Below are 24859 nucleotides of genomic sequence, written 5' to 3'. Positions count from 1 at the left end.
TGTGCCCGCGGGGGCAGCCCCCCTCAGGGATGACACCCAGGGCGGACCGCACCCCCTTCCTCTGCCAGTGCTCCTCTCCCACAGAGTTGAAGCACTGGTGTTGGGCGCACACTGCACAGCACTCCCAAATTAGGAGATCCATATCCTGCTTTCCCACTGTGCAGCCCAATCCAGAGAGCTGCTGAGCAGCTTGCATTCCCAGGAGGCCAATGATATTGGTCAATGATATTGGAGCGACTTGGCCTTCTAATTTGGGTTGCCGGGCATGAACAAAGGGGGAAAGTGCCCTCCTCCCCAATACAGACCCTGGCCCCTGCCATCTGCACCTCTTCTCCCCAAGGAGCAAAGGGCTGAGGATTCTTCAGCAAGTGCATGGACTGATGGCCTTTCGTTATAAAGGTAAATGAAGTGGAGCCCCTTCAGGTGAGTTTCACCTGCCCAACACCCTAAATCAAAGAACCACTGTTTTCAGTGGAGAAAAAGAAGACCTCCTGCTGTTTGTTGTGGGGTGGAGGGCGCAGAAGCAGAGGGCCTGTGACATAAAGTGCTGGGCACGGGACTGCTCTCCACAGGCCCATCTCTGGGCTATTAAATGCTGGTGAAGGGGTGGAGGTCACAGTCTATGTCTGTGCAGGAAGGCTTTCCCCTGCCTAAGACATTGATCCCCTTATGCATAAAAGGCATTCTTATTTTCCCAGACAAAATCCACATAGCTTGCCCTCCCCTGCCCCCACCCAAAAAAGTGTTTACCATACATCTTTTCTAGCAGGTTGCAGAGCCCAGGAATCCTGGCTCCTGCCTGCCCCGTAGCACATTTAGGCACCCCACTCCCCAGAATAAGGAGGGACGACTTGGGGGCCCACAGCTGCATCCATCCCCACCCTGATTATTTCCCTGGCCAGGATGACAACTATGCAAGTCTGCTGTGCACTGATTTCAGCCTGGCGAAGGCTCTTCCCCATTGGCCTTTGACCCAAGACCCTAAGATGCCCCCGGCCTTTACCTAGAGGGCTTCTCAGAAACCAATCCATATCTTTCCTTGGGAGGGCTGGGCGTGGAAGCCAGAAGTCCTGCCTGACCAAAGAGATCAGAGTTCAGTTTGAGCAAAAAAAGGGGTTGCTGTGCTTTTGAGCAGAGTACATGCTCCCTTAGTGGCCAGTTTAAAACAAATCCCTCATAAATACTGATTGAACACACAGACGCACGCACTAAGGCTTTGTCAGACCCATCCTTGGACCTTCATACCATAACATCAGCATCCCCTTGGCCCACACAGAGGCCCCCTGCACCCATCCCACTCTCAGAAACTTCGGGGTTGGCTAGGGGAGTCCTAAGCTGTTTCCAGGGACTGTTTTAGTCCTGTTCCATTGCTTTGGTTCCTCATCCTAATTTAAATACCTTCTGGCATTTTGTGCATGTGTGTGCACACACGAGAGAGCTGCCCTGATGGGGAGAAAAGGAAGCCCCTGCCCCCAAGAATAAAAAGATCTGAGACACAGCAATTTTCTTCAAAGGAAGGAAGGAGAAGGGAGGAACAGCCCCCTCCTCAAACAGGTGCAGTGCCCTTAATAAGGGGGGGGGAGGCCCTGTCCTCTTGGTCCATACGGAGTGCAGTGTGAAGGGCTGCCCTTGCCCAGGAGAGGTGGTCAGTCTGCTCTAGGAAGGCTATCAGAGCACAGTGTTCTCGGTGCAGGTGCCCCCCAAGGAGGAGCGGAACGCTTGCAGCTGGGAGACCCCGTGGAGATGGACACAAGCAGCCGCCACCACCAGCACATGGAAGATTTGGTGGGAGTGGAACTGGAGCAGGAAGAAGAGGGAGCGGGAGGGGAGAGAGAGAGAGAGAAAGAGAGAAAGAAGCTGAACCCAGGATTTCTGATGGCATGGGCTCTCTCCACGTGAGGCTTGCCGGCTGGAGAGTTGCTTCCCCCCAACCCCTGTGAACCAGCGATGGGGAACCTGCGCTACAAGCCCATCATCTTCAACAACTGCTCCTGCTGGCTGGGACCAAGGGGGGGTCAGAGGTTAATGACATTTGGAGGGACACAGGTTCCCGTTCCCCCATCGGGAAACCAACGGGTTTAAACAAAAAACCTGGAGGGAAACAATGGCTTCGCTTCCCAGTTTAGTGCTTAATTTTAAAAGGTACCCAACACACTTGTAGAATGCAGCCTGCCTAAGCTACTTGTATTCTTCATTAAACTGTGTGAGTTATGTTTACTCATAAGTAGGTGTTGCTGAGGCACCATCTAAAGCTGCAATGCCACTACAATTGCTTCTTTCATTCTGGCCAATTTGCTTTGCATTTTACAGCTCCACAACAGACAGAAATGTCTAAAGTGAAGCTTACTGCATCAATGCTTTTCCATGCTGGGAGAAAAGCCAGACCAGTTGAACATCTGACTGTTGTGAAGGTGTCAAAAGTGCAAGATTTCTGCCCAGAGAGACAGAAAGAAGCAACTCTAATGGGCACTTAGCTATTTCTCACCCAGGGCAGGGTTTTCAGGTTCAGTGGTACCTCTTGGTTAAGAACTTAATTTGTTCTGGAGGTCCGTTCTTAACCTGAAACTGTTCTTAACCTGAGGTACCACTTTAGCTAATGGGGCCTCCTGCTGCCGCCGCAGTCGTGCAATTTCTGTTCTCATCCTGAAGCAAAGTTCTTAACCCAAGGTACTATTTCTGGGTTTGCGGAGTCTGTAACCTGAAGTGTCTGTAACCTGAAGCGTCTGTAACCCAAGGTACCCCTGTATAACGATTGCATTGCCTCATTTTGTATTGCATTGTATTTTAGATCAGGGATGGGGCCTTCATGACCCCCCAGATGTTGCTGGACTACAGCTCCCATCAGCCCCTGACCCTTGGCTGTGCTGTCTGGAGCTAGTGCATGTTTAGCCTGGAGGAGCTGGGCATGTTTAGCCTGGAGAAGAGGAGGTTAAGGGGGGATATGATAGCCATGTTCAAATATATTAAAGGATGTCACATAGAGGAGGGAGAAAGGTTGTTTTCTGCTGCTCCGGAGAAGCGGACACGGAGCAATGGATCCAAACTACAAGAAAGAAGATTCCACCTAAACATTAGGAAGAACTTCCTGACAGTAAGAGCTGTTCGACAGTGGAATTTGCTGCCAAGGAGTGTGGTGGAGTCTCCTACTTTGGAGGTCTTTAAGCAGAGGCTTGACAACCATATGTCAGGAGTGCTCTGATGGTGTTTCCTGCTTGGCAGGGATGGCCCTTCTGGTCTCTTCCAACTCTATGATTCTATGATTCTAGTGGGATCTGGAATCCAACAACCTCTGGTTCCCCATTCTTGGTTTACAGGAAGCTTAAACAAATTCAAGCATTAATATCACAAAAATGGTGGGGCTTCCTTGTGCCAGTGTTGCTAAATCTGATTCTTCAGACCCTGTCAGACCTGCTGGAGGTGGTGGCGGGCTGGGCCTTGGGGTTCCCAAGCCTACTGGTTTTGGGAGATTTCAATGTCCATGCTGATGCCGCTCCCTCCTCACAGGCTCTGGACCTAGTGACTTCCATGGCAACACTAGGGCTCTCCCAGTTTGTTTTGGGCCCCACTAATCAAGCAGGCCACACGCTGGATCTGATCTTTGGGGCTGGCATAGATGCGATCATGCTCCCCCCTGTGGAAGTGTCATGGTCTGATCACTACACTCTGAAAGCCAAGATTGACTTCCCGCTCCTCCCCTGCTTGGGTGGCGAACCTATCTGGGCTCGCCCGCGAAGGCTGTTGGATCCTGATAGATTCCGTCAGGCCTTGCGGAACCCTGCTCCTCCTGGCGACTCATTAGATGACCTTGTCGAGGACTGGAATAACCGGCTCTTGGCAGCCATCGATGAGATCGCGCCTAAGCACCCTCTGCGACCCCGTCGAAACCGGGCTCCTTGGTTTACTGAGGAGCTACGGAAAATGAAGCAGGATCTCAGACAGCTAGAGCGAATATGGCGATGGACTCGTGACGGAGCCTCAAGAACATCTTAGAGGACGCTTATGAAAGCCTATGAGATGGCTATGAAAGCTGCTAAGAAATCTTACTTTGCAGCTTCCATTGCATCCGCTAGCTCTCGCCCGGAATAACTTTTTAGAATAATTAAGTCAATAACGTCCTTAGGAGGACAACCAAATTTAAGCACAAATTCGACCCACAGCTGTGAGGCATTCATGAGCTTTTTTGCGGAGAAAGTCCTGTTGCTCTGCTGTGACCTCCCTGCCAGTTTAGATACAGTGACTGAACTGGAGGCCCCTCGACTGACTTCAGGTCCAGTGTTGGACCATTTCGATCGGATACTCCCTCCTGATGTGGATAGATTCCTCTAAGCTGGAAGGCCCACCACCTGCCTCCTTGATCCGTGCCAGTCTTGGCTGATTAGGGCGTGTCCAGATGTAGCACGGACCCCGCTGGTTGAAATTATCAATTTGTCCCTTGGCACGGGGACATTCCCAGGGGAACTGAAGGAAGCAGTGGTGTTTCCGCTCTTAAAGAAAACTTCACTAGATCCCTTAGACCTATACAATTACCGCCCAGTTTCAAATCTTCCATATCTGGGTAAGGTAATTGAGAGAGCGGTTGCTGAACAGCTTGGTAGGTTTCTGGAGGAAATATCGGCTTTAGATCCATTTCAGTCCGGTTTCCGTCCTGGTTTCGGGACCGAGACGGCTCTGGTTGCCCTAACAGATGATCTCCGTAGACAACTGGATCGAGGCGGGTCAGGACTGCTGATCCTTTTAGATTTGTCAGCAGCCTTTGACATGGTCGATCATGATCTTCTGGACCACCGCCTTGCAGACGTGGGGATACAGGGCATAGCCCGTAAATGGCTGTGCTCTTTTATCTCTGGTTGGGTCAGAGGGTGGCACTAGGGAGGGAAATGTCGTTGCGCCACTCCTTGGTGTGTGGAGTGCCGCAGGGCGCAATCCTCTCCCCGATGCTTTTTAACATCTTTTTGCGCCCCCTTGCCCAGATTGTCTGGAGCTTTGGGCTCGGCTGTCACCAATATGCTGATGACACTCAGCTCTATCTGCTGATGGATGGCCACACCGACTCGGCCCGGAACACACTGACCAGATGCTTGGAAGCTGCGGCTGGATGGTTTCGTGGGAGCCGATTGAAACTAAATCCTTCGAAGACAGAGGTCCTATGGCTGGGTCGGGATGGTATGGGGATGAGAGACCAACTCCCTTCTCTTGCGGGGGCCCAGTTAGTGCCATTGCCTTCCGTTAAGAGTTTGGGTGTAATCCTTGACGCCTCCCTTTCCATGGAGGCGCAGGTTACAGCAACAGCCAAGGCGACATTTTTCCACCTTCACCGCATCAAGCAGTTGGTCCCTTACCTTTCCCGCCCTGACCTGGCCACAGTGATCCATGTGACGGTCACCTCCAGGCTTGACTACTGTAATTCACTCTACGCGGGGCTGCCCTTGAAGCTGTCCCAGAAACTCCAGCGGGTGCAGAATTCTGCAGTGAGGCTCATCACGGGGTCTCTGCCATGGGAGCAGATTCAACCCAGTGCTTTTCCAGCCGCACTGGCTCCCGGTGGAGTACAGGGTCAGATTTAAGGTGCTGCTTTTGACCTTTAAAGCCCTTCACGGCCTAGGACCCTCGTACCTACGGGACCGCCTCTCCCGCTATGCCCCACGGAGAGCCTCAAGGTCCATAAATAGCAACACCCTAGTGGTCCCGGGCCCTAAGGAAGTTAGATTAGCCTCAACCAGAGCCAGGGCCTTTTCAACTCTGGCTCAGGCCTGGTGGAACGCTCTGCCTCATGAGACCAGGGCCCTGCAGGATCTGATCTCTTTCCGCAGGGCCTGTAAGACAGAGTTGTTCCGCCTGGCCTTTGGCTTAGAGCCAATTTGATTCTCTCCCCCTCTTTCTTTTTTCTTTTCCTTTCTCCTCCTGCGATGAGGCTACATTTTAATATTTTAATGTTTCAATATTTTAATGTATTTTAATTTTGTTTTTAAGTTGTATTTATTGAACTTATTTTTATTATTGCTTGTTAGCCGCCCTGAGCCCGGTCTTGGCTGGGGAGGGCGGGATATAAATAAAAAATTATTATTATTCTCTTGGGTCTTGGGCAGAAAAAGGGCTTCTGCATCCCCTGATCCTTTTGACATCCTGTGGCCAAGTGTGTCTTCCAACTCTGAGCTTTACTGTCCCTTGAGGAAGGAGATATTCCAAACCTGACATGAAGATGCAGGGAATTCAGACTCACAGTTTTTATCTTGCCCTTAGACACCCCAAAGGCCAGTTCCTCCCACACAACACGTACCCATATGTCACACTTGCCCGGGAAGAAGCGTTCGGGGATTCGGGCAGCGTACAGGCCCACGCCCAGGATGTAGAGGATTGCCATGAGGAAGAGCCAGCCGATCTGCCCCACAGTCGTGGCCTTGATGAATCCTTCAGCAATCATGAAGTGGAGTGTGGGCACCAAGCCACTCAGCCCCAGGCCCAGGAACACCCCTGTCCAAGAAATAAGAAAGGTCACTGTGTGGATGAGCTCCTCTCAGGGATTAATAGAAAGAAGGCCTTATCTGGTCTCAATCCTGGAACTAAAGTTTAATGTCAAATATGGAGAATAGAAGAGCATGTACAAAGAAGCCGAATTATCTAGACTAATGGTTCCCAGACTCTCTGCTCCTGCACCAGGACCACTTGAAAATTGCTAGGGGTCTTGAAAGACCCCTCAATGATTTTCTGTCTGTGGTAACAATTGTACTGTACTGTGCTAGATGCTGTATGCTTTTTAATTGTATTTTTATTTAATTTATTTATTAAAATTTGTATGCCATTTCACTGTAAATGAAATCTCTAAGCATTTTACAACAGTATAAAATAAAACAGGATAGTATTAAAAATAGGTATTAAAATATTCAATGGAATTCAGATTGCTAGACTCCAGATCCCATCATTCCCAGCCAGCATGACTAGTGGTCAGGGTTAAAGAGAGTTGGAGTCCAACAATATATAGAGGTGCTAGATTGGCTAACCCTCATCTATAGCCATAGGATGAGACTTGAACTAAAGTCTGGCTCTCCCACTAAACTTTTTGCCATTATGCTACGCTAGTTCCACACATTGTTATGTACTAATCCTGTTACTAGCTTCCAAGTGGGAAAAATGCCTTTAACAACGTGTTACTGCACACTTTGGCCATGTCACAGAATCATAGACTTCTAGACTCAGAAGGGACCCCAAGGGTCATCTAGTGCTGAATCTCAGCTAAAGCATTCATGACAGATGGCCATCCAACCTCTGTTTAAAAACCTCCAAGGAAAGAGAGTCCACCACCTTCCAAGGGAGGCCATTCCACTATCAAATAGCTCTGACTGTCAGAAAGTTCTTCCTGATGTTTAGTCCAAATCTCCTTTCTTGGAGCTTGAAGCCATGGGTTCAGGTCCTCCCCTCCAGAGCAGGAGAAAACGAGCTTGGACCCTCTTCCATGGGGCAGCCCTTGAGATATTGGAAGATGGCTACCCTATCTCCTCACAGTCTCATTTCCAGGCTAAAGATACCCAGCTTCTTCAACCACTCCTCAGAAGGCTTGGTTTCCAGACCCTGGATCATCCTGGTTGTATTTTTGCACTACCCTCAAGTTAAGCTTTTGCTCTGTAAAAATTTGTATTTTGCTAATAAACAGAACTATTTTAACCGAGCTTTATTTCCAAAGTGATTCCTGGTGTAGAAGTACTATATCTCAACTGGGAAATGCATTTATCAGAATGAGATCCATTCTGAGGGTCCAGCTGTGTTCTGGCACTTTCAGAGCCTACGGCTTTCTAACTACATGGGTGTGTTCTAAGGAAATCCTCCAATGGGGCCCGATCCATCACAAGCAATGCCAAATCGACAATTGTGCATGATTACCTGCTCGGACGGCCCGGTACTGTGGGGTGGCAAAGTGGTCCCACTGCGACACCATGATGGCCGTGACGCCCAGGACACAAATGATGACGAGGTAGATGAGTTGGGGTTGAGGTGAGCAGTAAAAGGAGTAATAGAGCCAGGGAACAAAACTGCCCATGGTGAGCAGGGCGATTCCAGAGTAATCCAGTCTGCACAACAGAAAGCAGGGTGGGCTTGCCAGTAGAGAGACAGAGCAGGCAGCCCTCCCCCAGCACCAGGAGGCTGCTTGAATTTCCCATGGTGCCCCTCACATGGCATGTGCTGCTGAGGCCAATGTGGAAGATGCTTGAATTTCTCATGCTGCCCCAGGCAGCACTGAGTTGGGGGGCATTGTGGGAAATTTAAAGGGGGCTCCCAGACCTAGTCAGGTGATGCTGATCGACATGCTAGAAATTTCTTTAAAAGGGGAGCCCAAGGTAGACCCCACTGAGGCACAGGGACTGTATGCTAGAAGAGTTTGAAGAAAAGTTTGGATTTGATATCCCGCTTTATCGCTACCCGAAGGAGTCTCAAAGCGGCTAACATTCTCTTTTCCCTTCCTTCCCCACAACAAACACTCTGTGAGGTGAGTGGGGCTGAGAGACTTCAGAGAAGTGTGACTGGCCCAAGGTCACCCAGCAGCTGCAGGTGGAGGAGCGGAGACACGAACCCGGTTCACCAGATTACGAGTCCACCGCTCTTAACCACAACACCACACTGGCTCTCAATGCTTGGCATTATGGCAGCACAGAAGGACAGAGCGATACATCAGCACAAAACAGGGCAAAAAGGAGGGCACCAATCTGCATAAAATTTGCACATGGTAACTTATACGCACAGCTGCAAATTAAGAAATAATTACAGTAATTAAATGGAAATGAACACCACCTCACCCTAGTAGGGAAGACTTGGACAGCTTGCCAGCTGGCTCTGTCTTCTGAGCAGGTGCTGCTAACTGTTGAGGGCAGGGCGGATAAAAATCAATGATTTTTTAAAATTAAAAATCGGGTTTTATTATTTAAATTGGATTTTTTAAAATTTAAATTGGATTTTTAAAATAAAATGCTTTTGGAGGAAAAAATCTTTCTAAAGATAGTTTTCTATTTAAGTTACATGATAGTCCAAAGGCTATTCATTAGGAAATAAGGATTTGTTTTAAGTTTTTCATGAGTGCTAAAGCTCAGTTATGGAGTTACGGATACATCAGTTATGGATACATATGCTATAATGTTATTGTTTTAGTTAAATAAATTGTTTAAATTGTTATTAAGAAAATTATTATTTTTCTCCTTCCAATCAAGTACAGCAGAAAAGTTGTCCAAATAGAAACAGTTAACTTATTAAACCTCACAATAATTTCATAATTATCTATCTATGTATTTCTAATAGTATAACCAAATCAGTATTTTTTGATATAACTGTAAAAACTACTCTGAACATTTATTATTCCAAAAATGAAGCCTTCATCTGGTTGTAAATATTAAGATTATACCAGTAAGAATGAGTCTTTCTGTAAAAAAATAATTTAAATCAAGTCTTACTGCCTAGTGATTTAAATCCACACTGGCTGAGAGGCAACTTCAAGGGCCCCCTCCCTCTATATTTAAACCACACATGGCCTGAGCAGCCCTCCCATAGAGGATACCTTCAGATAAAGTGATGACCCCTGACAGCCCTTCAGAAATAGAGGACAGTCCTCTGTAAAGTAGGACACATGGCCACCCTAACACAAGGACTTTGACTCTCTTAAAACCATCCGTGCATCTATTGCCAGCCAGAGAAGAGCTCCCCACTGATGCTCCAAGCACTTGTGTCTCTTGAGAGCTTCGGTGCCACGGAAGATACTCTTGCTCCTCACCGTCTCCCACTTCCCATGTGTCCCAGAAGACCTGGGGGGGGGGGGCAGGTGAAGCAGGCAGGCGGTAGACTTACTTGGAGAAGGTGCGGGAAACCTCCTCTGAGTGGCAGTAGACCGTGTGGAACAGCCAGGAGAAGCAGAGGCAAAGGATGGCTCCCAAGAAGAACATTCCAAAGACAACACGCTCCTGGATGGGGGCAACGTACTTCATGTTGGGGCTGATCATGTATCCAATGCCCAAGACCAAGAAGAAGAGGAACCCTGGGAGAGGAAGAGAAGAAAGCTGCCCACATCTCTTTCTAGGTGTCTCCACATACCCCAACCACACTGAAAGGGTGGTCCTCTCAGGAATTTGGAGGAAATGACTCTGCTCTGCCAGAAGCAGGCAGAGGTCACCAGCAGCCCTGCACAAATAGAGACCTGGAGGGGGCCGTCTCTGGGCCTGGCGGTCTGTGGTCACTTCCCCATGAAGTCAGGGGTGTCAACTGGAAAAACCTGAACCTGTGTCCCATCCCCCCTTATCTCTCTCTCACACACAGTTTCCCTGCAGCACAAGAGAGGTGCATATGCAAAATAAACAAGCAAACAGAGGTAATCAAGTCTAATGTTCTGCCCTGAGTACTTGCACAATAAACATTGAAGCTTACTAATACAGTGGTACCTTGGTTTTCAAACATCTCCATTGACGAACATTTCGGTTTTCGAAGGCCGTAAACCCAGAAGTAAGTGCTTCAGTTTTCGAACATGCCTCAAAAGTCGAACATGCCACGCAGCTTCCGCTGAGTGCAAGATCCTGAGGCCTAGCTGTTGGCTATTGAGTTTTCAGTTTTCAAATGTTTCAGAATTTGAACAGTCTTCCGGAACGGATTACATTCAAAAACTGAGGTACCACTGTATATGAAAAGTGAAGCTCACTAACGTAGTGATTAGAATGCAGACTGTCAGGAAACACCATCAGGGAACCATATTTGTGTTGCCTGTTAAGTGTCTTTTATGCTGATTTTTAAAAAATATTAACAAAGAAGATGGTAGCTATATTCTGAAGCTGAAATAGTTTGCTATGATGTGAGACACAGAAGAAGAAGGGAGCTAATCCAGATTGCCCCCTTCCTCTTCCCCCACCACACCAGGTTCTTGCTGTGCGGAGCAGAGCCCCATGACTGACCAAGCAGATGTGTCCAGATGTTGCCTGTCTCCGTGTGGAGGCGGAAGATGCTTCGGAAACAAGCACGGAAGGAGGGCATGGGCGGCCGGTGCCCATGGAGGAGGAAGTCATTGTCCTTCAGCCAGTCAGGCAGCACATCATAAGGCATGACACGCCAGCGGCCCTCCCAGACCTACAACGGGAGAAAAAACGGAGGCTGTGTAGACATTACTGGCTTAAAACGCAGCTAGGCTGTTCTCTTTTTGAACTTCAGTCGGAGCTGTTTTGAGGAAAAACACACTGAAACATAAAACTTCATTTTTTTAAAATTACAGCATGCAGTAGATAAAGGATAGGCATGGATTGTGGTTAATGTGTATACCCCACGTCTGCTACCTATGGTGGGAGCACACTAGGTGCAGAGTGAGCAGTATGTGAGTGCAGCCTGAGGCTAAGGCACAGGAAAGGATCTTGCCTGTTGATTATACTAGGAGCTGAACTAGAATAATATGGTATTCATCTTTTGTAAGAGTGAACTGTGTCTCCATAATTCAAAAAAGTAAACTAAAATCAAACTGTTTCCCCAGTATCAAAAGTATGTACATGTGTGCTGATTCTGTATGCTTTATTTATTTTTTAAAAAATGGGGGTGGGGACACTGCTCTAAAGAGAATTTTTTTACAGCAAGCATAAGGAAGTTTTAAAGTGTCATTGCATTTCATAAGGAACAGAGAATATGTGGCTTTTGAGAGTGCTGAGAATATTCTGTAAAGAAAACAACAACCTCCAGGGCTGCTTTGGTGAAGCAAAGCCAAGAGTTCTCTGTGGATTCAGCTTCACGGCTGAAGGGGGAACAGAACGCAGTTCCCTCCCCGCTCAACACTCTGGCAACAAAGGCAATCCCATAAATACCTTTTCAGAGCCCCACTGAGTTCAATGGGGCTTACTCCCAGGTCAGTGGGTATTAGTCTGCAGCCTGGTCCAAGCATCCTCACCTCAGGGCCACAGCAGAGGCGACCTGGGCTTCCATGCTTGTTGCTCATGCATCTGACCCACTAAGTATAAGGTGTGGGGAGGAGCATGTTTGGGGCTCCCACCTCCATTGGCCCAGGCACTTTTCTCCCAGCCTGACAGACACTGAAGGTGAAGCAGCCCAGGAGACCGGGGCAGAGGATAAGGTGGCAGTCTGTGGGTGTCCCCGTTCCCATCATTCTCATGCCACCTTTTGGTGTAAAATAAATAAACAAGCCAGACCTCCAAATTCATTACACATGAGTGTGGCAGACAGGTGAATATACAAATAGGGATCTTGCTTCATCTTGTCTGCTTTGGCACTTCACCATAAACACACTCCATAGGCCTTAGCAGTGCTGCCAATTCTCTCAGCCTGCCATTTGCAATGCGGGGCAATAATGATGCTGGCTTACCTTACAGAGCTATGGTAAAGCTTTGAACATTTGAAATGTGCTTATATAAATGCCACGGTTGTTTGTTTATTGTGGGTTTTGGTTGGTTTTTTGCCAAGGTATATAAATATCTTAAAATATATAAATAAATGCAGTGGTTGGTGAAGCCATGCAATTAATTCTGAGGTCCACCAACCAGAGGGGTTGCCACAGGCCCTCAAAGCCCCACCCTGTTAGTTGCCACTTGCCTGAACCCAGCAGCAGCCCTCCTCCTCCTTTTCTGTTTCCTGACCCCTCAGGCCAGTCCTTTTTGCACTTTGTGTGGCCTTCTCTCCCTTGCCCATGGCCTCCCTCAGTCGAGGGCCTCCAGGGGACCCCATCAGGAGAGAGGGAGCACCACTGGGCTGCTTTCTCTTCGCTGGCTTCCAGATACTATGCCCCGTTGGGCTTGGCCCTGAGAGCTGGCTCAGAGCAGGGTGTCATGGCAGAGAGGAGAGCCTCTTGCCCACGACTACACTACTCCATCTCCCCCTTCTCCAGGGTTGTGTGACTGTTGAGCTTCCCTGTGCCTTGCGAAGCTGGGGAGGAGGCCAATGGGCAGTAGCTGAAGTCATAATATCAGACCCGTGGGCACTTTTGTGACATGCCCAGTTTGCCTTAGCACTGATTGGGTAGCAGCCCATAAAATGAAGAAGAGAGGACGCTGGACAGCCAGTTCCTCAGGGCAAAACTGAGGAAGAGTGAAGCAAGAAAAACAGGGAGCGCCCAAGGAGGCTTGTTTTGAGCCAGGACTGCTCACAGGCGCTTCCCAGCCACATATGTCACTCACCTTCAGGACAAATTCTTCCATCTTCTCCATGGCATGCTGGGCTTGAAGCGGCAACATCATGACCCGAACAGGATCTGTGCCAACCTCATTCTCCTCTAAGTCTGGGTCATCTGTCCCCCAGCCTGTAGGCTCAACCCCCATCGCAATGCCGTCCTGAAAGAAACCACACACAGCAGAATGAGGTCCTACCAATATAGCTGGCGAGGCATAGGGTCACCCATTGTTGGAAATCTGGTGGGTGCTGGTCTGATCTCCCAGTTACTGCTGCTGCTGGAGGATCAGCAGAAAGAGGGGAAATGGAACTGGGCGTAAGGGTGACCAATCCTCAGCCAATGCAGAAGGAAATATTCTCATGTGAATTGTTGCTGTTGCCAGAATTCACGGTGTTTTGGCTATCGTTCTCCGGCACTTATTGTGAGTTTCCATACACAAGAAGAGCCTTGCTATTGGATCAAGTCTGGCGCTGGGCTTATTAGGGCTCTGCAACTCCAAAGAGGGATACAGGGGGGCAGGTAGAAAAGATCAGGCATCCCAATGGGTGGTCTTGGTGGCACTCACCTGGCCGATGTCCTCTTGCAGCAAGGGTCTCATTTCAGCGACAGCCTCCTCCCCCCGGTACCCTGCGCACCACCCAGCCCTCTCCTTCAGGGGCTCCATGATGGTGGGGGGGAGGGGGTCACAGAGTTGAGGCCTCTTCACAGGCAGAGGCTAGTGCCCTTTGCAAGCCACCAGCCCCATGGTCCCCACTGTCTCTGTGGGAAAGCAGAGGGGGAGGGGGAGGGGTGCAGAGGGATGAATCCTTTTTCCCTGTCATAAGCTTCAAGAAGTGCTAGTTGCCCCCTACCAACTGTTCTACAGCTGCCATGCCACCAAAAGAACCGCACCCTCTCTGTTGGTCCCACAACCCACAAAAGGCTGTACCCTTCCTTGGCGTCCCTGCCATTTCCCCCAGACGGACATCCACAATCGGCCCTCCCTCAAAATCTACACACCAGTACATTTTGCAACACCCTGCCCTTGTCCCTGGTCCAAGGAACCTTCTTCTGCCCCAAACATTTCCCTGGTCTCCAGCCGTTATTCCTGCACCCACTTGGCCTCCTCTCTCCATTGCTCTCTGCCATCCGTCTGTGACAGCACACTTGCCCACCCGGCAGCGGGTCGCTCCTGATAGCCTGCCCCCTCTCGTTGCCCAGCACCATGCTGAGGGGAATTTCCTCTCGGGGGCAGGTGTGTGGCAAAGGCGGCCCCCACCCCAGATGGCTCTTTCTGGTCTCCCCATGTGGGCTGGCAAGCGGAGGCCCAGGTTGCCTGTGGCCATGGCTGCTCCCTCTGCCTCCACTGCTGCTCCCCCATTCTTCCAACGGCCCCCTCCCCACCGGCCCCCATTCCTGGGGAGCCCCACCCAGCAGGCCTGCCCGCCCGGCCCCTCCATCCTGCCCTCACCCCGCAGCCCCGAGCGGCGGCGGCAGCAGCATCAGGACCAGCTCCCGCCAAGGCCCGCCTCTCTCTCCCATTGGCCTCCCTCCCCGCCCGTCACGGGCATCCTCGCCTTGGAAACGCGGCCGAGAGAGAGAGCACTTCCGGCTCCCGCCAGCATCCTCCCGGCCCGCGTTGCCATGGCGACGCTTCCCGGGGCTGCGCGTGCACGCGGGGCGCGCAGCAAGCGGCTTTGTTTATTTATTTCATTAGGAAATATTACGCACCGCTTCCTTTTATTTCATTTTGCTCTAACACGCCTAACCTGTACATAAAGCAGGCCGGTCCCTCCGACGTGGCAGCCGCGCTTGGCCGGCAGCCCCGCGGGAACGCGGAACCGCGCAGCAGGAGGCGCGCCTGCCGGGCACGAGCCTCTCCCTGGAGGTCCGCAGCGCCGCCCGCCCGGCTCTCGGCGCCTGAGGAGGCCGCGCGGAAGAGCGCGCAGCAGCGGTTCCCATATGGTCTAGCGGTTAGGATTCCTGGTTTTCACCCAGGCGGCCCGGGTTCGACTCCCGGTATGGGAAGGTGCGCTTTTTGTTCCCTGGAGTCGCCCAGATCTCCTCCTTTTCCCCCAGTTCGTGGCGCTGCTGCGATGGGCAGCGGCAAAAGGCGCGCATGCTTCCCATCGCATTCAAAACGGCAAATAAAGAGCGTTTTCATGACCTGAAGCGCATTTGATTGGGACAAGTGGAAAGCGGAGGGAGACTGAATTACAAGGTGTTAAGTGGAAGAGAGAAACTAAAATTTAGAGCTTCCCATACCGGGAGTCGAACCCGGGCCGCCTGGGTGAAAACCAGGAATCCTAACCGCTAGACCATATGGGAGGCGGCTGGCAGAAGCCTCCTTGGCTGAGTCTTGTCAGACAGGCGAGAGCAGGTCACACTTTGCACCAGGATGATACTCTTTCTTCTCTCTCTCTTTTTTGGAAGAAAAATGAAACAAAAACATTTCCTAGGAAGATTTCTATAAGCAAGTGTAATATTATTCTACTTCGGGAAAGAATATATTTGTGTGTGTCTGTGATCACTTTTTCTCTTCCAAAACAAGAGGGTGCCATGCAAAGCACATGGGCTGCAGCGCTTAACCCAGCATAACCTGCCACACAAACCTCTCACTCTCAGGCGCTTCGCATGTGCAGACACCTCCTTACTCGCTTTAAACAGACATTTGGAAGACTCTTCTTGCCTGGCCTAAAGGGTTATTTAGTAGCAGATGCTCTGAAAAAAGGTAAATGCGGGGGCAGGAAAAGATCACTCTTCCCATACCGGGAGTCGAACCCGGGCCGCCTGGGTGAAAACCAGGAATCCTAACCGCTAGACCATATGGGAGAAGCGCGAAGAAGCATTGGGTAATGTACGAGCCAGTCCAGGACAGAGATGCTCACCGTTGCCCCCTCCGGGGAGAGGAGGGAACTGCATCCTCGCGCCCCCTTCCTATTGCAAAGGCAGAGGCGCTGCTTTGTCCTGGATCTTAGGCAAGTCACTCGAGAAATCGCGGTGTTTGGGCGGTTTTGTAAGAAAAAGCTCAACAACTTTGGGGTTTGTCTAAAAGAAGCGCAACAACTTTCGGGGTGTCCTAGATTTTACTTTTTGAAATATGGCAACCCTAAATTATTGAAGCTGCTTAACTGCAGGATTGGTGGAAAAATTGGGTGTCTGGATTTTGGCATTGCGGTAGATGGGGCTGCGAGTTTGCACTTCCCTGTGCCCGCCTGCCGGAATTTCAGGCTGCGCTTGCCTTGCCCTCCTTGCGGGAGTCTCCGGAACCAGCCCCCCCCCCCGGCAGAGAAGGGGAGCGCGCCCGCCGGCTGCTTTCGCAGGATCAGCGCCCACCGCCCGGCTCGCCGGCTTCTTCTCCCCCCACCTCTTGTCCTGCTGCCAACAGAGACCAGAACCTCTAAGAAGAGCGGCCACCCCAGCCCCGTCGCAGCCTCAAGCCCCGCGCTCTTTCGAATGCAGTTCAGCAGATGCAAACCCAATCCTGCTCTTCCTGTTCGCAAAGAGCCTTCTATAGAAACAGTCTCAGGAGCATTAAAAGGTGGTGCAAACAAAAGCTGGAATGGCTTGGAGACTTTTAAATTCCCCGAGTGGGGCTCGAACATTCAGCTCCCGGGTCAAAGACAGCAGCGGGCAACTGCCGGGGGGAAATGGGGGTTTTTCTCGCCCGAAACCTCTCTCTGGTGCGCGCGCCTGAGCGAAGGAGCTGAAGTGCGGCGCCTACTGACCAATTGCGGAAGCGCGCCTTTGAATTCCCCCCCCCCCCCGCCGCCGCCGCCGCCTTCCAGTCGCGCATCGAGCCCGATCCATAACCTCGGAGAAGCCTGCGGCAGATGCGCCGCCCGGTTGACGGGCCGTTGCTTGGAGGCCTGGCAGCCGCCTCGCTGCTCCCCTTTGCTGGCTCTGCTCCTGGAAGCCCAAGGCGGGCTCGGCCGCGGGAGAGAACTCCCTCCAGGTTGCAAGCCATTGAGAGGGCAGCCGCTCCCGGCTCAGGAGGGGCCGCCAGGCGCCAATTTCCCGATACGTAGATCACTATCAGAAATAAGACTAAAAAAATTCCTTCCAGTAGCACCTTAAAGACCAACTAAGTTAGTTCTTGGTATGAGCCTTCGTGTGCATGCACACTTCTTCAGATACGCAGCTCATACCAAGAACTAACTTAGTTGGTCTTTAAGGTGCTACTGGAAGGAATTTTTTTATTTTGACTATGGCAGACCAACATGGCTACCTATCTGTAACTAGAAATAAAACTGTTGGCGCGCCATTTCTTTGATACTATTTAATTCTTCATCCTGGCATGCATTAAAAGACATTGCCTTTCCCATACCGGGAGTCGAACCCGGGCCGCCTGGGTGAAAACCAGGAATCCTAACCGCTAGACCATATGGGAGTGAGACAGAGGAGAAGCTTTTGGATTAGAACCTAAAGAGAGCAAGGAAATGCAGCAGAAATGGACAAATCCTCCTTTTGCCAGTCATATCAAGGTACTTGCTTTTGCAAGCACTTCTGCAAACTGCTGAGAAACCCACAAAGAAACCATAATCTGCTTCTACTTGTTACACCCATAATGCACCAGATTTTCCCATGCTTCCCTTTCCCTCCAGTTGCCACACCCACAACCGGTGTCCCTCCCTTGCAAACTTTGTTTTTTCACTCTATCCTTTAACTTCTTCTGTAAAATATTGGCAGGAATCAATTAGATCATAAAGCTGAGAGTAAACACACTTGGTCACCCCAGTTCAATCCTGGCTGGATAGTGATCTTTTCAAAGCTACAAACTCATGTGAAATTGCCCCTGCGCTGTTCTCTGCTCTGGTTTCCAGTCCTTCGCTCTTCAATTGTTGGCAGCTCTCCCACAATCTTAATCCTTTTCAAAGGACACCACACATTCAAGCTGTCAGTTCTGAAACTATGTGTGATGTAACACTTAAGAATGTAAACATTTTCTGTATTGTGAGCTTATATAAGCCTCATTGTATTCACCTTAATATGCAAACTTGAAATTTATGTTGATGGAGAAAATGATAGAAAGAGGATGTATCAGAGGCCAAGTAGGATCACTTTCTGGAAAATTTGCAGGAGCTTTTAGGGTAGCAGGAAGGAGAAGAGAGAGTTAATCTATTTTAAATCCATGACATTTTCATGCTGCTTAATTTCAGTGGTGTGGCAAGGGAGGTTTTAAAGCAGAGGTTGGATAGTCATCTGTCATGGATGCTTCAGTTGAGATTCCTGCTTTGTGGACTAGAAGACTCTCAGAATCTCTTTCCAGTGCTACAATTATACTCCCCTCCCCCCAAAAATAAACAGTATAAAATAGTCCCTTTCTATCTAGCATTGGGACGCGGGTGGCGCTGTGGGTTAAACCACAGAGCCTAGGACTTGCTGATCAGAAGGTTGGCGGTTTGAATTCCCGCGACGGGGTGAGCTCCCCTTGCTCGGTCCCTGCTCCTGCACACCTAGCAGTTCAAAAGCACGTCACAGTGCAAGTAGATAAATAGGTACCGTTCTGGCGGGAAGATAAACGGCATTTCTGTGCGCTGTTCTGGTTCACCAGAAGCGGCTTAGTCATGCTGGCCACATGACCCGCCAGCTCCCTTGGCCAATAAAGCGAGATGAGCGCCGCAACCCCAGAGTCGGTCACGACTGGACCTAATGGTCAGGGGTCCCTTTACCTTTATCTAGCATTACCAAATGTTATGTACCTCATCTCAGTTCGACCTCAGCTAGTGAAGAGGTGGCCCAAAGGATTTTAAACAGTATTTGCAGACAAGAGTTAATACTGGATCTTTATCTGTTTCAAAGACATCCCTCTCACTGATTGAAAACATACAAAAATAAGAGGAAAAAGCCTACAATCATATTGTAATGTGGTCCTGAGAATTATGGAAAAGGCAGGATGAGAGTAAGGCTCCGGACAAGGCTAACCAGCATTTCAAAAATAACCAGGACAAAGAGCTCCACAAACAAGATTTCCAGACGTTTCTGAAGCCCTTATTTATTAAGTACAGCTAAAAAATACATGGAGCAAGCGGCTTCTGGGATGCATCCCAATAAATACAGGCCCCATTCTTCTATCTATGCTCTCAGCGGAGAGATGGTCATAGCTGTTCAAGGGCAGTGTTGCTTTTCCCTTGCTACAAGTTTGTGCTTTTCCCCCAGCAATGCATGGTAATGTCTCTGTGTGGTCTCAATGTCACTCTGTAACGAGGCGATTTCTGCAGCCAGTTGAATTCCTAGAACAGAAGAGGGTGAGAGGCAGTTGAGATGATGCATCATGGAAGAGAACCTGGAACATTCCCCCTAAGGCAGGCAGGAGGGGGCGGTGCCTGTGGTCCCCCACAGGTTGTTGGGACTCCAGGGCGCATCAGTCCCAGCCAACAAAGACAATGGAATGAGGAGACTTGCAGTGCAGCAATGGAGAGCCAAAGGTTCCTCACAGCAACTGTATGATGTGTTCACTGAGAGGACTTCAGGCAACAGAAAAGGAGATTTTGGGAAATGTGTGTCTCTTGAGGGACCGAATCCAGCATCCCAGGATCACTCAAAGGGATATAAGTAACAGCACAGTCCTTGCCGCCACTTGTGGTATTCAGCTGAGCTAGCTTTCAGTGTTGGGCACATAAGACTTTCATCAGGGGCAGAGCAACATCCCTGCTTGCTCCCACAGTGTGTCAGGATCAATGACAACTTTCAGATTTACCCATCTGCACAGCCCCAATGCCTTTTGACAGAAAGAGAAACGAGGGCTGTGCTCTCAGAAGAGTCTTCATTGCTCTTTGGGGTACAATGAGAAGGGGAAGGAAGAACAGGTTATGTGGAGTGTACGAGCAGCCACTTCACTCACCTTCTTGGAAAGTCCTTTGGGCTTGTCGGAGGCTTTGGGGCACAAGGATTCCAAACCATGTCAGGGGATTTTGATGCCCTGATCCTTCGGCAGCCTTGTGGAAGGCCTTTGGGGGCTGGGCTGGAGCCTGTGCTTTCCCTGGACCTTTTCGCCATCGTAGAACTGGAAACATTAAAGCAACACCTTTACTAGTCAGGAACTTAGCGATGAGAAAAACACACAACATTCTAAGTCTTTGGTCACACCCACCCCAGTCAGTTCCCTGCCACTGGCCTATTGTTGGGAACTAGGATTTCTCTCTCTCCTCTTCTGTAATTCTGACATTATGGCAAGTAGTAGTAATAGTAGTAGTAATAATAATAATAATAATAATATTTATACTGTGCCCATTTGGCTGGGTTTCCCCAGCCACTCTGGGTGGCTTCCAGCAGAATATTAAAATATAATGATTCATCAAATATTAAAAGCTTCCCTAAACAGGGCTGCCTTCAGATGTCTTCTAAAGGTCCGATAGTTGTTAATTTCTTTGACATTTAATGGGAGGGTGTTCCACAGGGCGGGCGCCACTACCAAGAAGGCCCTCTACCTGGTCCCCTGTAACTTCACTTCTCGCAGTGAGGGAACCACCAGATGGCTCTCGGAGATGGACTTCAGTGTCCGGGCTGAACGATGGGGGTGGAGACGCTTCTTCAGGTCTACTGGGCCAAGGTCGTTTAGGGCTTTAAAGGTCAGCACCAACACTTCAAATTGTGCTTGGAAACATACTGGGAGCCAATGTAGGTCTTTCAGGACCGGTGTTATATGGTCTTGGCAGCCGCTCCCAGTCACCAGTCTGGCTACCACATTCTGGATTAGTTGCAGTTTCCGGGTCACTTTCAAAGGTAGCCCCACATAGACTGCATTGCAGTAGTCCAAGGAGGAGATATCCAGAGCATGCACTACTCTGGCAAGACAGTTCGCGGGCAGGTAGGGTCTCAGCCTGAGTACTAGATGGAGCTGGTAGACAGCTGCCCTGGACACAGAATTGACCTGCGCCTCCATGGACAGCTGTGAGTCCAAAATGACTCACATTTGACGCACCTTGTCCTTCAGGGGCAAAGTTACCCCATTCAGGACCACACCCGCCCACCCCGTCCCCCAGAAACAGTACTTCTGCCTTGTCAGGATTCAACTTCAACCTATGAGCTGCCATCCATCCTCCAACTGCCTCCAGACACTCACACAGGAGTTTCACTGGTTCTGATTTGAAAGAGAGGTAGAGCTGGGTATCATCCGCATACTGATGAACACCCAGCCCAAACCCCCTGATGATCTCTCCCAGCAGCTGCATGTAGATGTTGAAAAGCATGGGGGAGAGGACAGAACCCTGAGGCACCCCACAAGTGAGGGCCCAGGGGTCTGAACACTCAACCCCACCACCACTTTCTGAACGCAGCCCAGGAGAAAGGAGCGGAACCACAGTATAACAGTGCCCCCAGCTCCTCTATACAGTCCAGAAGGATGTCATGATCGATGGTATCAAAGGCCGCTGAGAGATCCAGCAGAACTAGGAAACAGCTTTCACCTTTGTCCCTAGCCCGCCTCCGGAGATCATTGACCAGCACGTATGTTTTCTGAGTCTGTTAAATCTTTGTGACTTTCATTACTATTTCCAACAGAAATAAAAAGGACTCCTTTGTGTTTTGTTTATTTAAATAAAGTATTTGTATGTCGTTTTGAAGGCAAAGCCATCCTAAGGTATTTTTTAAAAAGATATGATTAGCTTCATATACACAAGCAGGAACATTATACTTCAAAATCACTTATGGAACAATCCACTTGCAATGCTTCTAGGCCCCAATGATCTTACTTTAACCTACCCATCTGTGATCCTTCTTTTATGCCTATTCGCCAATTCCTCCCCCCACCCCAAGATCTCATTAATATTGGCATGAATAGCCAGTTGGCAGGGAGAAATTGTTACACCTCACTATAGCTGCAACTCCTAAAAACACAGATGGCCAGGCATGGGCATTTTGATAAGAGGATCTCTATCCTCAGTTTACTGTAGTCCCAAACAAATACCATCCCGACCAGCCTTGTGGTTTGCACCCTCACCTTGCTCACCAGGGCCAATTTCCTCCACAGCATCTGTAGCTGTTGGTTTGGCAGCCTTCACATCCTCTGACACCACATGAAACCCCATCTGACCGTTGTCTTTCTTTCTAGACAGAGCAGAGAAACAGCAAAATGTAAGACTGAATCTATCTAGACCTCAGAAGAGCCTCCACCAACCTCCAGATATTTGGCTAACAGTTCCCATCAGCCCCAGCCAAGATCCTCCACGGTCTGGGATTATAGCAGTTGGAGTCCAGCAGCATCCGGAGGGCACCAGATTGGGGTAGACTCCCCCAAGCAATGGCAGTATCGGCATTTGGTCTCCCTGTGTAAATGAGTAGTTAGGCAATAAGGGAAACGGGGGGGGGGGGGATTCCACGAATGAATCCTGTCAGCACAAGGATTTCTAGGGGTTGCTCGAGCCCCTAAAGCAGATTTAGAGAAGATTTAGAGCACTTTTAAAAAATGTGCAAGCAGAAATGTTATTTATTTCATAAAAGTTATATCCTGCTTCACTTCAGAAATCCTTGCATTGACCAAAAATTGTCTTAGTGTCACATTGGATTCCACCCAAAGAAAGTACTGCTGAAATGTTATTGCAAAAAGTAAATAGTGGAATTGCAATTTAAGTCAGGAATAGGGAATTCGTGGCCCTTCAGATGTTGTTGGCCAACAGCTCTGGTCAGCTCCTCTATGCAATACAAGCAGCACAGATACCCATCTAGAGCTAAAATCTGTCAAGGAGAGAAATAAAGCTGGAAGTCACCAAAACCAACAGGAAAGAATACTGGCTGTTCTGCCTCCCCTCTCCTGTTATTTCATAGGCTCTCACTTGCTCCATGGGATTCCACCCTCCAAATTCTGATATTTCCTGCTCTCACCTAGTTTTCACCTGAACCATTGGAGTCATCTGATGTCCATACTGAAGGGGAGAGACAGATTTGTTACCCATGGCATAGCGGGACTTGGAGAGCGAGAACCAACCCTGGGGAAGAAATAACCGCCACAAAATGTTAAGAGATTAGGCTTCTCCCTTTAGAAAGAATCTTCCTCAGTGGGCACCTTCTGAGAAAATTTTGTTCTTGGCCAGATCCCCACAAGAGGCAATGGGCAAAGGGCTACAGAGCAGCAACCATGGAGTGTGGGGGGGGGGAGAAGAGGAGGAAGGGGACCCGGGGTGGTAGAAGTGCCCTTCACCTTTATGCAACTCCCCCAAACCCAAGTCTCACCTGCTCTATCAAGTTGTTAAAAGCTTTCCTCTTGGTCTGGAGCATCTCCAGAGTATCAAAAAGGTGGAGGATGACCTGGTCCAACTCCTCACATACTTCAGCTGGTCCTGCATTCTGTGCTGGAGCCATCTGAAATGAAACCCCTGTAACTGCAACTGCTCACACTTGGCTCACCTCTTTTGCCCCCTCCATTGCTGTCTGTCTAAGACTAGATTGCAAGCTCTTGTCTTTGTTCTATGTTGTTCTGTAAAGAATTATGTAAGAGGATAGCACTATAAAAGTAGCAGCACTCTGCTTGCTAGTTCTACTGTTTGTCAGTAGAGCGAAAATACTTTACCCAAGGCAAAAGGGAAGCAGTAGCCGCCCCAGGTGTGGATGGACTACAACTCCCGCAATCTCTGGCGGGAGCCACCACCAGGAGGGTCACAGGTTCCCCATTTCTGCCTTTGGAGCAACCCAAGTACCTTCTGCACCAAGTGTGGTCCAACTTAATCCTAGGCAGGTTCACTCAGAAGTAAATCCCATTTCATCCTGTGGGATTTCCCCCTAATCTCATCTGCGTGCTGAGCATGGGCTGAATTCGGCAAAAGGCGCATTCCTTCATTCCTTGTTAGGTCAATTACAGAAACGGCAATCAAAAACTGAAACTGTAACACGATGGGCAGTAGGGGCCTTATCCACACTTACCTTTGCGTTTCTATATATATGCTGGAAGCCACCCAAGGTGGTTGGGGCAACCTACTCAGATGGGCGGGGTGCAAATAATAAATTATTATTATTATTATGACCACACACCCCTCCCCCCTTTAAAGCTCCCCCTTTCTCCAGAGCTTTGTTTTGATTCCGCTTTCAAGAGCAGGCTTTTGCAGGGAAAGCTCTGGAGCAAAAGCCAAGGCGCTCGGGGCGAGCTTCGAGGTGCCGGCCTGGCGCGACGCGGCGCCCGGAGGACGAGGCTTCCCGACCCCTCGGCGCTTCCTGCTCACGTGACCCGAAGCGAGGCTCCTCCTCCTTGGCCACCATCGAGCTACTGTACAGCAATGCCTCGCTCCGATCTCTCGGCCTCCGTAGCGGCCATCTTTCTTTGAGGCCGCGTTCCCCGCGGGCAGCCATCTTGGGCAAGGGCGGCCGCCTCCTTCTCAAAGAGGCAGAAGCCGACAGCTCCAAGAAAAAAAGCTCCACTTCTGGTTTCCGTTAGGACCCCCTTAGGAAGTGCGTGAGGATGGAAATGCAAAAGTAGAAATAAGGCCGAGTTCGAAACTCCCTCTCGCTTTGTGCCTTGACAAAAATAACGCCCTCCGTCGGTTGACATCCCTCTGCACCTTTTTCGGCTGTTGGAACAGAATTCGGGGTTGTTTTAAGCACCAAGGGGAATGTCTAATTTTGGGGTTCGTAGTTAATTATCCTGGGGAATGGGGCTGTTGGTGAATATGGAAAATTAAGGAGGAAGGAAACCAGGATTTTAAACATTAATTCGGTTGTCTTTCCATCACCCTTGCTGACCATTGCATTCGGGAACCGGAAGTCTAATCGACAGGCCATCTTTCCTGTGGGCAAACGGCCTTCGGGGTTTCCGCTTGCGTCCTCTTC

The 24859-nt window shown here is 49.7% G+C and overlaps 2 protein-coding genes across 7 annotated transcripts; both read right to left on the bottom strand.

The window, feature by feature from the left end:
• Nucleotides 1–1489: 1489 nt before the first annotated feature.
• On the bottom strand, nucleotides 1490–14716 carry LOC309522471 (adiponectin receptor protein 2-like). 6 transcript variants are annotated; one of them, XM_082205755.1, is made up of 8 exons: nucleotides 14141–14235; nucleotides 13689–13882; nucleotides 13131–13283; nucleotides 10917–11088; nucleotides 9826–10012; nucleotides 7876–8063; nucleotides 6278–6471; nucleotides 1490–1797 (listed from the first exon to the last, which is right to left on the bottom strand). In XM_082205755.1, the coding sequence occupies exons 2-8, from the start codon at nucleotides 13785–13787 to the stop codon at nucleotides 1669–1671; spliced, it is 1122 nt and encodes a 373-aa protein (XP_082061881.1). In that variant the 5' UTR covers nucleotides 13788–13882; nucleotides 14141–14235; the 3' UTR covers nucleotides 1490–1668. The 6 variants fall into 6 exon arrangements, with proteins under 6 accessions (XP_082061881.1, XP_082061880.1, XP_082061882.1 ...); XM_082205754.1 differs by lacking the exon at nucleotides 13689–13882 and having other exon boundaries at nucleotides 14141–14390; XM_082205752.1 differs by lacking the exons at nucleotides 1490–1797; nucleotides 14141–14235 and adding an exon at nucleotides 14574–14716 and having other exon boundaries at nucleotides 5990–6471.
• A 4342-nt stretch (nucleotides 14717–19058) lies between these two features.
• On the bottom strand, nucleotides 19059–24221 carry VMA22 (vacuolar ATPase assembly factor VMA22). The gene is made up of 5 exons (XM_082205916.1): nucleotides 23273–24221; nucleotides 22925–23028; nucleotides 22044–22150; nucleotides 19947–20108; nucleotides 19059–19335 (listed from the first exon to the last, which is right to left on the bottom strand). The coding sequence occupies exons 1-5, from the start codon at nucleotides 23399–23401 to the stop codon at nucleotides 19211–19213; spliced, it is 627 nt and encodes a 208-aa protein (XP_082062042.1). The 5' UTR covers nucleotides 23402–24221; the 3' UTR covers nucleotides 19059–19210.
• Between the last annotated feature and the right edge of the window lie 638 nt (nucleotides 24222–24859).

Source organism: Podarcis vaucheri (assembly GCF_965113315.1).
Source record: "Podarcis vaucheri genome assembly, chromosome: 17".
In the NCBI taxonomy this organism is placed as follows: domain Eukaryota; kingdom Metazoa; phylum Chordata; class Lepidosauria; order Squamata; family Lacertidae; genus Podarcis; species Podarcis vaucheri.
The sequence above is the reverse complement of the archived record's forward strand: the minus strand, read 5'-3'. Positions and strand labels throughout refer to the sequence as shown.

Excerpts from the sequence above, each read along its gene's own strand:
- LOC309522471 (XM_082205752.1), bottom strand. The coding sequence starts at position 13,787 with ATGGAGCCCCTGAAGGAGAGGGCTGGGTGGTGCGCAGGGTACCGGGGG. Across the intron at positions 10,013-10,916 it reads CATCTGGACACATCTGCTTG|GGTTCCTCTTCTTCTTGGTC; the intron begins GTCAGTCATGGG and ends TTCCTCTCCCAG. Across the intron at positions 8,064-9,825 it reads GTTTCCCGCACCTTCTCCAA|ACTGGATTACTCTGGAATCG; the intron begins GTAAGTCTACCG and ends TCTGTTGTGCAG.
- VMA22 (XM_082205916.1), bottom strand. The coding sequence starts at position 23,401 with ATGGCTCCAGCACAGAATGCAGGACCAGCTGAAGTATGTGAGGAGTTG. Across the intron at positions 20,109-22,043 it reads AATTGGCCCTGGTGAGCAAG|TTCTACGATGGCGAAAAGGT; the intron begins GTGAGGGTGCAA and ends TAATGTTTCCAG. Across the intron at positions 19,336-19,946 it reads CCAAAGGACTTTCCAAGAAG|GAATTCAACTGGCTGCAGAA; the intron begins GTGAGTGAAGTG and ends CTTCTGTTCTAG.